Below are 14699 nucleotides of genomic sequence, written 5' to 3'. Positions count from 1 at the left end.
ATCCCATCGAGTTTGTACCAGGCCAATCCTAATCAGGACAAGGCACTTTTCCTGCCACGCAGGAAGAAGGGACATACAAAGAACAGTACAGCAGAGGAACAGACCCTCCAAGCCTGCGCTGATCATGATGCCGGTCTAAACTAAAACCTTCTGCACTACAGGGGTCCCTATCCCTCTATTCCCACCCTATTCATGTATCCATCAAGATGCCTCTTAAATGCCGCTTAAATGTATCTTCTTCCACCACCTCCCCCGGCAACGCGTTCCAGGCACTCACAAATTGACACCAAGCAATGGGGAACCCCAGCACCAGAGAAGAACCGCCTGGACACCCACACCGCTGGTGCCCTGGGAGGGAGGTCCGGTCCTCTCCCCCGATGTCCCGGGGCCCCGCACCACCCGACCAGGCCAAGTCAATGCCAGAACCATGATGCCCGCCCCTCCCCAGATGGGAGAAAAGAAGAGAAGAAACCTCCCGGGCAGGTGGAGGGGAAATACCGTCTCGTAAGGGAGAGTCAGAGCTCCCCTTCTTCTCAGTAAAGTTACAACAGCAACTAATATAATCAGGAAAGGAGACCCATCTCAGGAGCAAAGACTAACGAGACCTTCGGGAAGAAACAAATATATCCCAGTCCTCATCAGGATAACATGTAGTCTGCCCAGGCTTAAAAAGATAAATACACAAATGCTCAGGATTGGAGTTGAAAGAAAACAAACTGAAAGTGGTTAGCTCCAATTGGGGGGGGATGTTCCTTGATCACAGCGAGGACAAACTAACCCCATCAACCCCCATTCCCCACCCTGGCTCTGCTTATTTTGCTTCTAGGTGAGACGGGAGGGCAGTAACTATGGGGAGGCCATGGCATAGTGGTATTGTCACTGGACTAGTAATCCAGAGACCCAGAGTAATTCTCCGGGGGCTGGTCACGAATCCCACCAGGGAGGATGGCGAAATTTGAATTCAACAAAAAAATCTGGAATTAAAAGCCTAATGATGACTATGAAACCATTGCCAATTGTCTTGAAGACCCATCTGGTTCACTAATATTCTTTGGGGAAGGAAATCTGCTGTCCTTACCTGGTCTGGCCTACACGTGACTCCAGATCAACTGAAAGGTGGTTGACGATTAAATTCCCTCAGGGATGGGAATAAATGCTGGCCCACCCAGCAACATCCACATCCCATGAACGAATAAAGAAAAAAACCCAGAAATCACCCCCTTCCCTCCACCGCAAGGATTATCAGACCAAATAAAATCTACATAAAGTTAGGACAAAGAATAATGTATTCAACATTCGGTTAAAAATGATATCAACGGTAAAGGCCATCGCCTCCACCCCATTCCCTTCCGTGCAAACGTACAAAATTGACAACATCAAGTAGACAACAACATGATCAACTGGAAGGGAAGTCCAGGATAACAACCGAGATGCAGGAATTCAAGGCAGTCCTCAGGATAAAGACTTCTTCACTGGCGTACAAAGATGGCCCAAATCACGGATAGGGCAGGGTCAAGATCAACGAGCACTCATCAGGGTCTCTCAGGGATTCTGACGATCGAAGCACGAGGCACCAACACTTCCACCGTGCCATCTCACCAAAAACCTAGTGGCAACAACATAGGGGAGGGGGGGGGGGGGTGTGGACTCGACCAACTCAGCCACCTCCAACCCCTCATGACCAGCATCCAGACCACTGGTTGGAAGGCCACACCAACCCCAGGCCTAGAAGACAGGGTTAAGTGTGCTTTGTTGAATTTAATTTGACCAGCCTCAAGATCGAGGTTCCCAAAACATGGGGTAGGATTCAAAGGAAAAGAATTCTATGTCCGGTTTTGGGCGGGTTTTGCACAGTGTTTTTCAGTGCCTGCAGCAGCGAGAAGGTTCCCACTATTCGAAGGCACTTTGCCGTTTATTTTGCCCTCGGCGGGGAACTCCCCGTCAAGGTGGCACTTTTGTCACTTCCTGCACTGGTGAGCTCAGCTCGCCAGGGAAGGAAGACTACTCGTGGGTCAGGACGGCGTTTTTAAAGGCAGCCCTGATCTTTCGACCCCACTCAGCGCCACCACCGTGGCCTCAGGAACCCCCCACTTCACACAACCTACCTCTTCCGGGGTCTTCGAACCCCCCCCCCCCACCCCCTGCCTCTTTTGGGCAAGGTACCCCTGGGACCAACCCCTGGCATGGGCAACATGGCATCCTGGGAGCCTTGGCAATGCTAGCCTGGCACCGTGGCAGTGCGCCTGCTGGTCTGGCAGTGCCATCTCCCAGGTGAGGCCCGGGAACTAGGCCTCACCCGGGAGATCTCGTCAGCGCGCCGTTTAGTACTGGTTTCCACAAACATGGACCAGTCGTAACTGCACCTGGTGGGGTCTCCCAGGCCTGTTGAGACCAGCGGGTGGCAAGGACAGGGCAGGGTGGCACCCTGGCACTTCCCCAGGCACCTTTGCACTGCCAGTCGGGCATCCTGGCAGTGAGGCTGCGCAGGTGGCATTGGAAGTCCAGGCCGAGGATCGCGGCGCAGAGGTGAGGGAGGACCATGAATTTGAAATCCTGGAACACCGCGCCGTTCACTGAGAGGGTGACGACGCAGTAGCCCGAAACCTCGGCCGACTGGGAGTTGGAGGCCATGGAAATATGCCTGCGCGTGGGTAGTACCTTGAGGGAGCAGCGGCGCACGGTTTCCGGGTGGAGGAAGCTCTCCGTGCTGCTGCTGTCGAAGAGGCAGGTAACAGTGAAACAATTTACCTGAACCTCCATGGTGGATCTGGCGAGCTGATGCGGTCGGTCCTGGTCGAGGACGATGGATGCGATGGTGGAGCTGTTGGAGAAGGGTGCCGGATCCAGGGAGTGGCCTGCGGAAGAAGGTGGCGGCGCCCAGGCGCCGTAGGCTGCTGTTGGAGGCCAGGTTGCTGTCGTTGGCTGCATCTCAGTTGTTTGCAGCATTTTGGTCGAGTGCGCAGGTCCGAAAGTGACGATCGGCGGCGGGGCAGACCCGGAAGCGACGATCGGCAGCGGACCGGAAGTGACGTGCGGCGGACCGGAAGTGAAGGAAGCCGGGCCGGGGATAATCAAAGATGGCGGCGCCCATGCGTCGCACGTGTCGAATAGCGAGCCAGGAACGGAGGATGGCGGCACCCAGGAGTAGCAGGCCACGGTGTTGGACCCCGAGGCAGCGGTGGAGCGGCAGACGTTTGCAAAATGGCCGTTCTTGCCACAGGCTGAACAGGTAGCATCTCTAGCAGGGCAGTGTTTCCTGGGGTGTTTTGCCTGGCCACAAAAGTAACACTGGGACCCAGGCATTATTTTTACTGCTGGTGTGGCTGGGTGGGCCGTGACTTGCAGGGGTTGTTGCTGGGTGGGCGGCAGGGAGGCAGCGGCCACGTAGGGAACGTGGGCAGGCGCATAGGAAGTTTGGGCAGGTGTGTAGGACGCATTATTGTCATAGGCTGCCTGTTGGGCCTCTGCCATAGTGACTGCCGTGTCCAGAGTCAGGGTAGTTTGTGCCAGTAGGAGTTGGCGAATTGGGACGGAAGCGATGCCGGCTACAAAGGCATCGAGCGCCAGGACCTCAGTGTTCTGCTCAGCGGAGACTGCTGGCGCGTTGCAGGTGAGCGCGAGGGCATGGAGGTCCCGAACGAACACGGATAGGGGTTCACCCGGCTGCTGGTGCCGGGAGGCGAGGCGGTGGCGGCCGTAAATAGAATTAACAATTCGTGCATACCGGCTTTTGAGCTTCACGATGGCATCGGCGTAGGTCGTTGTTCCCGTGATGAGGTCGAAAAGCCCTTAGTCGAGCCGTGAGCACAGGAGGTTGAGTCGGTCAGCGTCCGTTTTGGCGAAGGTGGAGGATGCTTCCAGGTAGGCCTCGAAACACCGGAGCCAGCAGTTGAAAAGGTGGTCCGCGCGTGGAGCGTGGGGGTCGAGCGAGAGCTTGTCGGGCTTCAGAGCAGCCTCCATTATAACTGTAGTGTATTAAATTGATGCACTAAGCGTCAAGAACCACAAAGACATGTGAGACTTTAACCAAGGCTTTAATACACTACATAGGAAGCTTACCCGACACAGACGAACCCAGACAAAATGGGTCCGGTCTCAGAAGTTGGTCTTATACTTAACTCCTGGGGGAGTGGCCAAGGCGGAGCTCTCCATGGCCAGGTCAGGTTACATACAGGTGACCGAACCTCTACAGAGCTACAGTACAATACACAGTACCATACACAGGATTACAGGGCCATGTTACACACAACTATTATATAACTACGTACAATGCTAGGGAAGTACAGTGGTGTATCACCACACAAGGGTCAATGAAGAATTGCAGTTAACCTACGTATGACTGTGAAGACTTCCTCAGTCCCACTGAACTGTAACCAACACCTACAACAATCATGTGTACAAATAAACTGACACCATTAAGCACAACACCTTCTGGAATTTCCCATTCAGGTAGCACGGCTGAAAAGCACAACATGATCTCACTGTACTGTTGAAGATTACTGGAAGCCAAATAGATCCATCAACATCTCTACACGTGCAGATTGTCGGATATGGAGACAAATGATAATGCTGTCAAATGAAACCTCCTGGGTACTGAACTCACTGTTGCTTTCCAGCACAGCAGCACATCTTCACAACAGAATCACTTTAACAAATGTACTGCATAAAATTATCATTAATTCTAAAAGACGTGGGAGCAAATACATCAAAATTACATTACGTGAAAAATACAAAATACTAATCCTCTTATAATAAGTCTCTGTACATCAAAAATCCATTCAGTATTTGCAAGACTCGAGGAAAATACCCCAATGACTTACCACCAAGAGTGCAAAAAGGATGACACCACAGCTCCAGACATCTGCTTTCCGACCATCATACTTTTCTCCCTAAATTGAAAACATTTTTCAATTAGAAAAACTTCTGTTCAGAACGACGATTACTGATCAACGTAAAACACCACTGTCGCACCATCTTTGAATCTTTTAATTTTCTGCACTGTCATCTCTTATGCACATGGACCTCTCCCGCTGTGGGAAATACTAGACAGTCGACCTTCCCATAGAGTCATAAGGCGGGATTCTCTCGAATCGGCGTGATGGCCCGATGCCGGCGTAAGAAACAGCGCGAACCACTCCGGCTTCAGGCCGACCGGAAGTAGCAGTCTCCGCACTTCTGGGGGCTAGGCCAGCGCCAGAGGGGTTAGCGGCACGCCAGCTGGCGCCGAAGAGACTGCATGAGTTGGCGCATGCGCAGAACCACCGGCGACAACGTTTACGTCGGCGTCATCACTTAGCCTCAGGAGCAGAGAATCCCGCCCATTGTAATTTGTGTAGATGCGAGCAGGAAACTACAAAAGGTGGGATAGTAAGTTGCAATGAGGAAATAAGAAATCTACAAATGTATATAGATAGGTTAGATGAGCGGGCCAACATTTGGCAGATGGTATTTAACATGGATAATAGTGAGGTTATCCATTTTGGTCAGACAAATGGAAAGGCAACTTATTACCTAAACGGAGAGAAAGTTCAGAGTGCTTCAGTGCAGAAGGATCTGGGTGTCCTCATGCATGAATCTCAGAAAATTAGTATGCAGGTGCAGCAGGTAATAAGGAAGGGAAATGGAATGTTGGCATTTATAGATAAAGGAATAGAGTCTAAAGGTAAGGAAGTGTTGCTGCAACTGTACAAGGCATTGGTGAGACTGTATCTGGAGTATTGTGCACAGTTCTGGTCCCCTTATTTGAGGAAAGATGTAGTGGCATTGGAGGCAGTTCAGAGGAGGTTCACTAGATTGATTCCAGAGATGAGGTGGTTTGCCTTATGAAGAGAGATTGAACAGTGTAGGCCGATACTCTCTCGAGTTTAGAAGAATAAGAGGAGATCTAAATGAGGGATATAAGGTGATAAAAGGTATTGACATAGTAGACGTAGAGCGGATGTTTCCTCTTGTGGGGTAATCTGGAATGGGCATAGCTTTGAGATAGGGGGTAGCAAATTTAAAACAGAGATGAAAGAGAAATGACTTCTCTCGGAGGGAGATGAGTCTGTGGAATTTACTACCCCAGAGTGCAGTGAAGGCCGAGACTTGGAGTAAATTTAAGGAGGAGGTAGACAGATTTTTAATGGGCAGGAAAGTGGAGATGAGACCGCGAGGAGACCAGACACGATCGTATTGAATGGTGGAGTCGGCTCGAGGAGGTAAATTGCCTACTCCTGATCCTAATTCTTATGGTCTTGTGTAAAAGGGCACAGACAGGCGAAGTAAATAAGCAAAGCTCTGTCGACAGGAGTTCAATGTGGGGAAGTGTGCTTTCATCTACTTTGGATCCGAAGAAGACAATTTGAATATTTTCTGAATAGACTCAGATTATGCATTAACAAAAACGAGACATTGTTATTTTTCATCTTTCCCATCCCGGGTTGACAGTGAATAATGTCCCCACCTGGATTAGAATCTGTGGGGGAACTATGAGTTACGAGCGTCACGAATACAAATCACTGAGAGCTGATGGAGTGCTACATTCAATTTTGGGCCCTGGGCTTCAGGGAAGGTATACTGAAGGTGTACAGCGCAGATTCACCAGTATAGCATACTGGAACTCAACGGGTTAAATTATGAGGAAAAGTTACACAAACTTGCTTTGTATTCCCTTGAGTTTAGAAGATTGTGTGATAATTTAATTGAAGTGTTTAAAAATGATGTATTCAATAGGGTGGATAGAGACACCATTTCCTCTGGTGCGGGTGGGTGGGGGTGATGGGGGGATGGTGGGAGCTGTATCCAGAATAAGAAGGCTTTGTCCTCAAGTTAGAGCTGGACCACTGAGGACTAAAATAAGGAAGCACTTTTTCCATGTAAAGGGTACATGGCAGTCTTCCCACAAAAGAATATGGGTGCTGAGCCAATTAGAAGTTCAAAGATTGTCAAATTATGAAGCTATCAATGGATTGTGGAAAAAAGGCAAATAAACATTACTCAGGGACAGATCAACCTTGATCTAATAAAATGGTGGAGCAGCAGGATCATCTAATCCTTCTAGGTTACATCTGGTGGCAATATCTGATTCCTATGTACTGTCCAAAGCCATGCTGATAGATTAAACAAGAATATTCGCAAGGACAGTGATGCCCATTATTTACTATGATATGATTCACCTCGTGAAAATGTTTAATTACATGGCAAATTATATAGCTCACTTTAATTCAATCTAAAACGGGTACAGTAGCCTAGTGGTTGTGGTATGATCTAGCAACTCCATAATCCCAGCCAAACTCATATCAAAGCTCCAAAATCTAGGACTTGGCTCCTCACTCTGCAACTGGATCCTCGACTTTCTGACCCACAGACCACCATCAGTAAGAATAAACAACAACGCCTCCTCCACAATAGTCCTCAATACTGGGGCCCCGCAAGGCTGCGTGTTTAGCCCCCTACTCTAGTCCCTGTACACACACGACTGCGTGGCAGAATTTGGTTCCAACTCCATCAACATGTTTGCTGATGATACGACCATCGTGGGCCGGATCGCGAATAACGATGAATCAAAATACAGGAGGGAGATGGAGAACCTAGTGGAGTGGTGCAGCGACAAGAATCTCTCCCTCAATGCCAGCAAAATTAAAGAGCTGGTCATTGACTTCAGGAAGCAAAATATTGTACCCACCCCTGTCAGCATGAACGGGGCCGAGGTGGAGATAATAATAATAATCGCTTATTGTCACAAGAAGGCTTCAATGAAGTTACTGTGAAAGCCCCTAGTCGCCACATTCTGGCACCTGTTTGGGGAGGCTCGTACGGGGATTGAACCCACGCTGCAGCCTTATTCTGCATTACAAGGCAGCGATTTAGCCCAGTGTGCTAAACCAGCCCTCTTGCAACCAGGTGGTTAGCAGTTTAAAATTCCTTGGGGTACACATCTCCAAATATCTGTCCTGGTCTACCCACGTCGATGCTACCACCAAGAAAGCACAACAGCGCCTATACTTCCTCAGGAAACTAAGGAAATTTGGCATGTCCACATTAACTTTTACCAACTTATACAAATGCACCACAGAAAGCATCTTATCTGGCTGCATAGCAGCCTGGTATGGGCAACTGCTCGGCCCAAGACCGCAAGAAACTTCAGGGAGTCGTGAACACAGCCCAGTCCATCACACAAACCTGCCTCCCATCCATTGACTCCATCTACACCTCCCGCTGCCTGGGGAAAGCGGGCAGCAAAATCAAAGATCCCTCCCACCCAGCTTACTCACTCTTCCAACTTCTTCCATCGGGCAGGAGATACAAAAGTCTGAGAACAAGCACGAACAGACTCAAAAACAGCTCTTCCCCGCTGTTATCAGACTCCTAAATGACCCTCTTATGGACTGACCTCATTAACACTACACCCCTGTATGCTTCACCCGATACCGGGGCTATGTAGTTAGATTGTATACCTTGTGTTGCCTTATCATGTATTTGCTTTTATTTGCTTTTCTTTTTCATGTACTTAATGATCTGTTGAGCTGCTCGCAGAAAAATACTTTTCACTGTACCTCGGTACACGTGACAATAAACAAAATCTAATCCATTCCAGCTCAGTTGACAATCCCAGCATGGTAATTATGGAAGTGAATTCATTCAATCTGGTAGTCCGTTGGCATTAAAGACCAAACTCATTCACTGATACCATTCAAGGGAGGATGTGCAGTATCCTTGCGTGGTCTGGCCTACACGTGAGTCCAGTCTCCAATGACTCAGGCAAAGTTTATCCCAGGCAAAGTTAAGTGAAAAAAGATCTCTGTAAGAGCTCATAACTAGGAAAAGCCCCACCACCCCAACTTTCCATTCCTTCAAAGATGTGTACGCTTCTGAAACCTGAGCTCGGCATCGCACATTCACTCTTTCCCGATTTACATTATTCTGTTACTTATTCTTTGGTCTCTAAAGCTAATAGTTTCTGGCTTGAAGCTTCAATCATTGCTTTGAATCAAACACCATAGTCACTGTGCTGTGAATTATTTAGACTTAATTGTTATTCTTTTTGCCTTTTGTAAAATCCAAAAGGCAAGGTGAAAAAATAGATACTGCCAATCTAGGATCCTCAGCATACCGATACACACAGTTCTTTATATTCACACAGCACATCTCTATTGCTATTTTTTTGTCTTATTCAATATGGTTACAGGGTTCAGTGTGATTGTTAGTTGTGTGTAAGATGCTGATTATCAATGATTTGCTATTGAACCTTCTATCCAATGAGATAGGGTATCGTGCTGAAGCATTCATGAAGTACTTTGAGAAACTAAGATCAGGGGCGAAATTCTCCGGAAACGGCGTGATGTCCGCCGACTGGCGCCCAAAATGGCGCAAATCAGTCGGGCATCGCACCGCCCCAAAGGTGCGGAATGCTCCGCATCTTTGGGGGCCGAGCCCCAACCTTAAGGGGCTAGGTCGGCGCCGGACGAATTTCCGCCCCGCCAGCTGGCGGAAAAGGCCTTTGGTGCCCCGCCAGCTGGCGCGGAAATGACATCTCCGGGCGGCGCATGCGCGGGAGCGTCAGCGGGCGCTGCCGGCATTCCCGCGCATGCGCAGTGGAGAGAGTCTCTTCCGCCTCCGCCATGGTGGAGACCGTGGCGAAGGCGGAAGGGAAAGAGTGCCCCCACGGCACAGGCCCGCCCGCGGATCGGTGGGCCCCGATCACGCCCGTGCATTTTAGCGGCGGGACTTCGGCCCTTCCGGGCCGGAGAATCACGGGGGGTGGCCCGCCAACCGGCGCGGCGCGATTCCCGCCCCCGCCGAATATCCGGTGGTGGAGAATTCGGCAACCGGCGGGGGCGGGATTCACGCCAGGCCCCAGCGATTCTCCGACCCGGCGAGGAGTCGGAGAATCTCGCCCCCCAGGTGAGGTGTGTTAACAAACTCAAAAATATGGGGCAGGATTCTCCGTCCCGCCGCACCCTTTTTCTGGTGCGTCGCGTCATCGCTGGCTGCGGGATCCTCTATCCGGCTGCCGGCCAATGGGATTTCCCATTGTGGGCACACCCATTCCGTCGGGAAATCCACAAGCGTGGGTGCGCTGCCGGCAAAGCAGAGGATTCTGTCAACGGAGAATCTAGCCCATGTTCTTTTGATTCCATAATACTTCTTTAGTTCATGTATGTCATTAGAACGTTAGAGCTCATCAGCATTATTCACTATTAGTGCTAAATTATCTTTCTGTGCTTTTGTACAATGATTAATGAGTGCAAGATTTGTTAATTTCGAGGAAGTATAAGTGTAAATACATGTAAGTGAGCCACATTGCGAGCCTGACTGATAACCTTAAATTGGTTGCTGGATTGTTTACTAGGTGTTGTCCAATCACTGAATCACATTTAATGGACACTATGTTATGAGTTTTGCAAGCATGAGCTGCTTGAGCAGAGTCCAAAAGGCCAGAAGACATAGGAGCAGAATTAGGCCATTCAGCCCATTGGGTCTGCTCCGTCAATCAATCATGGCTGATATGCTTCTCTTCCCCATTCTCCTGCCTTCTCCCCGGAACCACTGATCCCTTTACCAATTAAGAACTTATCCATCTCTGTCTTAAAGACACTCAGTGACTTGGCCTCCACAGCCTTCTGCAGCAATGAGTCCCACAGATTCACCATCCTCTGGCTGAAGACATTTCTCCTCATCTCAGCTTTAAAAGATCGTCCCTTCAGTCTGAGGTGTGCCCTCGGGCCCTAGTCCCTCCTACCAGTGGAGACAGCCTCTCCACATTCACTCTATCCAGGCCTCTCAGTATTCTGTAAGTTTCAATGAGATCCCACCTCATCCTTCTAAACTCCATCGAGTACAGACCCAGAGTACTCAACCGCTCCTCATATGACAAGTCCTTCATTCTGGGGATCATTCTTGTGAACCTCCTCCAGACCCTCTCCAAGGCCAGCACGTCCTTCCTGAGATATGCAACCCAAAACTGCCTCGCCTGCCACTAGGGGAAGCCTCCCTGACCCTTCCCTGACAAGTCAATTGTGTCCATTTAGTCAGATTGCAATGCATGAGTGTGCATGATTTACCCAATTGTTAACCCTTGACCAAGTCCCCAAGCATTGAACTCCAAAGTTAATTCTCACGTCTCCATAAAAGAGAAGTGACACAGGTGAAGCCCCCGATGGAAGGTATTATGGTGAAGTCGCTCATCAGTAACCCCGTTCAGTAGATGACGGGTGGCAGCGTCTCGTCGCCCGTGAGGTCAGAATGCAGGTCCATTGAATGCACTCAACTGCCTTCACTCCTTATCGCTGGGGGGGGGGGGGGGGAGTCATGCTGCCGCTGAGGATCTCAAGGGTTGAGGCGCTTCATTCAGATGGAGTTGAGAGGGACAACTGTGGGGAAGTGGCTAATGTGAATGGAAATTCAGATGGAGGCCAGATGGAACTGCACTTCTGGATGTCACCCAGGATATTGGAGGCCCCCAGGAGCTTGCCCTCTGTGCAGGGTGACATCCTGGCGCTGCTGGTGCCACCCAGGCACTGCCAGCCTGGCACTAGTAGCCTGGCACCCTGGCAGTGCCATTTCAGTACCAGCATGGCACTACTCAGGTGCCTCGGTGCCTCCACTCTGCTGCTCTCCAATGACCAGACCAGCATCACAGCAGCTGCAGCCCTTCCCCCCCTAGCTTCCAACCCCACTGACCCGGAGAGCTGTGACCCCCTGCCGGCCCCAAGCACTCCTTCCACTGCCCCTCTCTGCAGTCGCCCCACACGCCTAAAAATCAACTCCCACAGCCTAACAATCACTAATACTGCTCTTTTAAATTTACTTGCAGGTCTAGAGATCCTCCGTCCTCTGAAGGAAGACCGCGATCCGGAAAGGATCCTGCGGACCCCAACACACGGACCCAGCCATCGCCACATCCGCAACCGCGATCCCAGAGACGTCATCCGCTTACCGGCCTTCACCCCCATCCGCGCCGGAGCGTGATCTGGACATCCACCAACCTGTGAAGATAAACCGCAGCCCAACAGCGACCCGGCCCGCTCCACCGCGCAGACCCACCTACCGACGCAGGAACCGCAAGCAAGGCAACAAATCCTCCATCCACACACTGACCAGAGTGAATAACCTCATTGGACACAACTATTCCCTTAACACTGCATACTCTCGCCGTCTCCCAGGCTCGAAAAGAAGCTGTCACTCGAGGAAGCGTGGACAACGTGCAGGTCTGCAGGTGAGAGTGAAACAACGCGGTCCCAAAGCCCCTCTGCCCAGCTTACTCCCAGCTAATGTCCAATCTCTGGAAAACAAGCTAGACGAACATAAAGACTGACTCACTTTTCAAAGAGAACTAAGGCACTACTGTGTGTTCTGTTTCACGGAGACATGGCTCACTCCTGCTTCACCGGACAGTGCCCTACAACCAGAGGGCTTCTCAATCCACCAAATGGACTGTAAGGCAGCCTTAGGCAAGGCAAGGCAAGGGAGGTCTGCCTCCTAATCAACACTTCCTGGTGCCTAGATGTAGCAACGCTGGCGAGTTTCTGCTCCCCGGAGCTCGAATACCTGACGCTAAAATGCCGCCCCTACTACCTTCCGCGGGAGTTCAGCTCCGTTATCCTGACGGCAGTTTACATCCCACCCCATGCGATCGTGAAAATCGCACTGGACAAAATATTCACCACCACAAATAGCCTTCAAACTAAACATCCTGATGCCTTGTTCATTGCAGCTGGGGACTTCAATCAGGCCGAGCTCAAGAGTGTACTACCAAGTTACCACCAACACATCACCTGTTCCACCAGAGGCCCAAACATCCTGGACCACTGCTACGCAAATATCAAACATGCCTACCACTCTATCACCCGCCCACACTTTGGCAAATCTGACCACAAGGCTGTGCTCTTGCTCCCGACTGATAAGCAAAAACTGAAGCGGGAGTATCCGTCAAAGAAAGTCGTGCATTGTTGGTCTGAGGAATCGGATGATTTCCTTCGGGACTGCTTAGAGTCAGTGGACTGGTCAGTATTTAAAAACTCTGCGACCAGCCTGAACGAGTACACCACTACAGCAACTGACTTCATTAGTAAGTGTGTAGAAGTCTGTGTGCCAAAGAAGCAAATCCACGTGTTTCCCAACCGGAAACCCTGGATGAACAGGGATATCCACTGCTTGCTGAAGTCTAGGTCTGAGGCATTCAAGTCAGGCGACCGTGACCTCTACAAGAAAGCCAGATATGATCTAAAGAAATCCATCAAAGATGCCAAAAGACAGTACCGGACCAAGCTCAAGTCCCTGGTTAGTCACACGGATCCCCGCCAACTATGGCAAGGTCTGCAAGACTTAACGCGCTACAAGATGAAGGCATGTAAAATCGTCAGCTCCAACGCACCCCTCCCTGCTGAGCTCAACGCATTCTATGCCCGCTTTGAGGTCAGCGAGAGAGAGCTCTCCACCCCAGAAGCCACGGATGAACTTGTATCTGAGATCACCACTGCAGACGTCAGAGCAGCCTTCTCGAAGGTCAACCCACGGAAAGCCACTGGCCCGGATGGGGTACGCGGATGAGCACTCAGGTCTCGCGTGGATAGCTGGCGGGGGTATTCGCAGACATCTTCAACCTCTCTTTACAACAATCTGAGGTCCCTATCTGCTTCAAGAAGATGACCATCATCCCTGTACCAAAATAAAGTCAAGCAGCGTGCCTTAATGACTATCGTCCAGTGGCTCTGACATCCATCATCATGAAGTGCTTCAAAAGGTTAGTCATGGCACAAATCAACTCCAGCCTCCCAGATTGCTTTGATCCACTGCAGTTCGCCTACCGCTGCAACAGGTCCACAGCAGACGCCATCTCCCTGGCCCTGCACTCTACCCTGGAACACCTAGATAACAAAGACACCTATGTCAGAATCCTATTTATCGACTACAGCTCAGCCTTCAACACCATCATTCCTACGAAACTCATCTCCAAACTCCGTGGCCTTGGCTTCGGCTCCTCCCTCTGCAACTGGATCCTGAACTTTCTAACGCACAGGCCACAATCAGTAAAGATAGGCAACAACACCTCCTCCACGATCATCCTCAACACCGGTGCCCCACAAGGCTGTGTCCTCAGCCCCCTACTATACTCCTTGCACACCGATGACTGATTGTGTGGCCAAATTCCCCTTCAACTCGTTTTTCAAATTTGCTGATGACACCACCGTAGTGGGTCGGATTTCAAACAATGACGAGACAGAGTACAGGAATGAGATAGAGAATCTGGTGAACTGGTGCGACGACAATAATCTCTCCCTCAATGTCAACAAAACGAAGGAGATTGTCATTGACTTCAGGAAGCGTAGTGGAGAACATGCCCCTGTCTACATCAATGGGAACGAAGTAGAAAGGGTCGAGAGCTTCAAGTTTTTAGGTGTACAGATCACCAACAGCCTGTCCTGGTCCCCCATGCCGACACTATAGTTAAGAAAGCCCACCAACGACTCTACTTTCTCAGAAGACTAAGGAAATTTGGCAAGTCAGCTATGACCCTCACCAACTTCTACAGATGCACCATAGAAAGTATTCTTTCTGGTTGTATCACAGTTTGGTATAGAGCCTGCTCTACCCAAGACCGCAGGAAACTACAAAAGGTTGTGAATGAAGCCCAGTCCATCACGCAAACCAGCCTCCCATCCATTGACTCTGTCTACAATTCCTGCTACCTCGGAAAGGCAGCCAGGATAATTAAG

General features: G+C 50.2%; 1 protein-coding gene across 8 annotated transcripts in view; it reads right to left on the bottom strand.

The window, feature by feature from the left end:
* The window catches only part of LOC140384654 (serine/threonine-protein kinase BRSK2-like), a 1379643-nt gene that overhangs the window by 267370 nt on the left and 1097574 nt on the right, over window positions 1-14699 (bottom strand). For all 8 annotated transcript variants that reach the window (XM_072466558.1, XM_072466560.1, XM_072466561.1 and 5 more), the window contains exon 7: window positions 4821-4889. In XM_072466558.1, coding sequence (XP_072322659.1) covers window positions 4821-4889 — 69 coding nt within the window. The remainder of the gene's footprint in view (window positions 1-4820; window positions 4890-14699) is intronic.

The sequence above is a fragment of the Scyliorhinus torazame genome, chromosome 10 (assembly GCF_047496885.1).
Source record: "Scyliorhinus torazame isolate Kashiwa2021f chromosome 10, sScyTor2.1, whole genome shotgun sequence".
Classification (NCBI taxonomy): Eukaryota; Metazoa; Chordata; class Chondrichthyes; order Carcharhiniformes; family Scyliorhinidae; genus Scyliorhinus; species Scyliorhinus torazame.
Note: the sequence above shows the minus strand (reverse complement) of the source record. Positions and strands in the feature narration are given on the sequence as shown.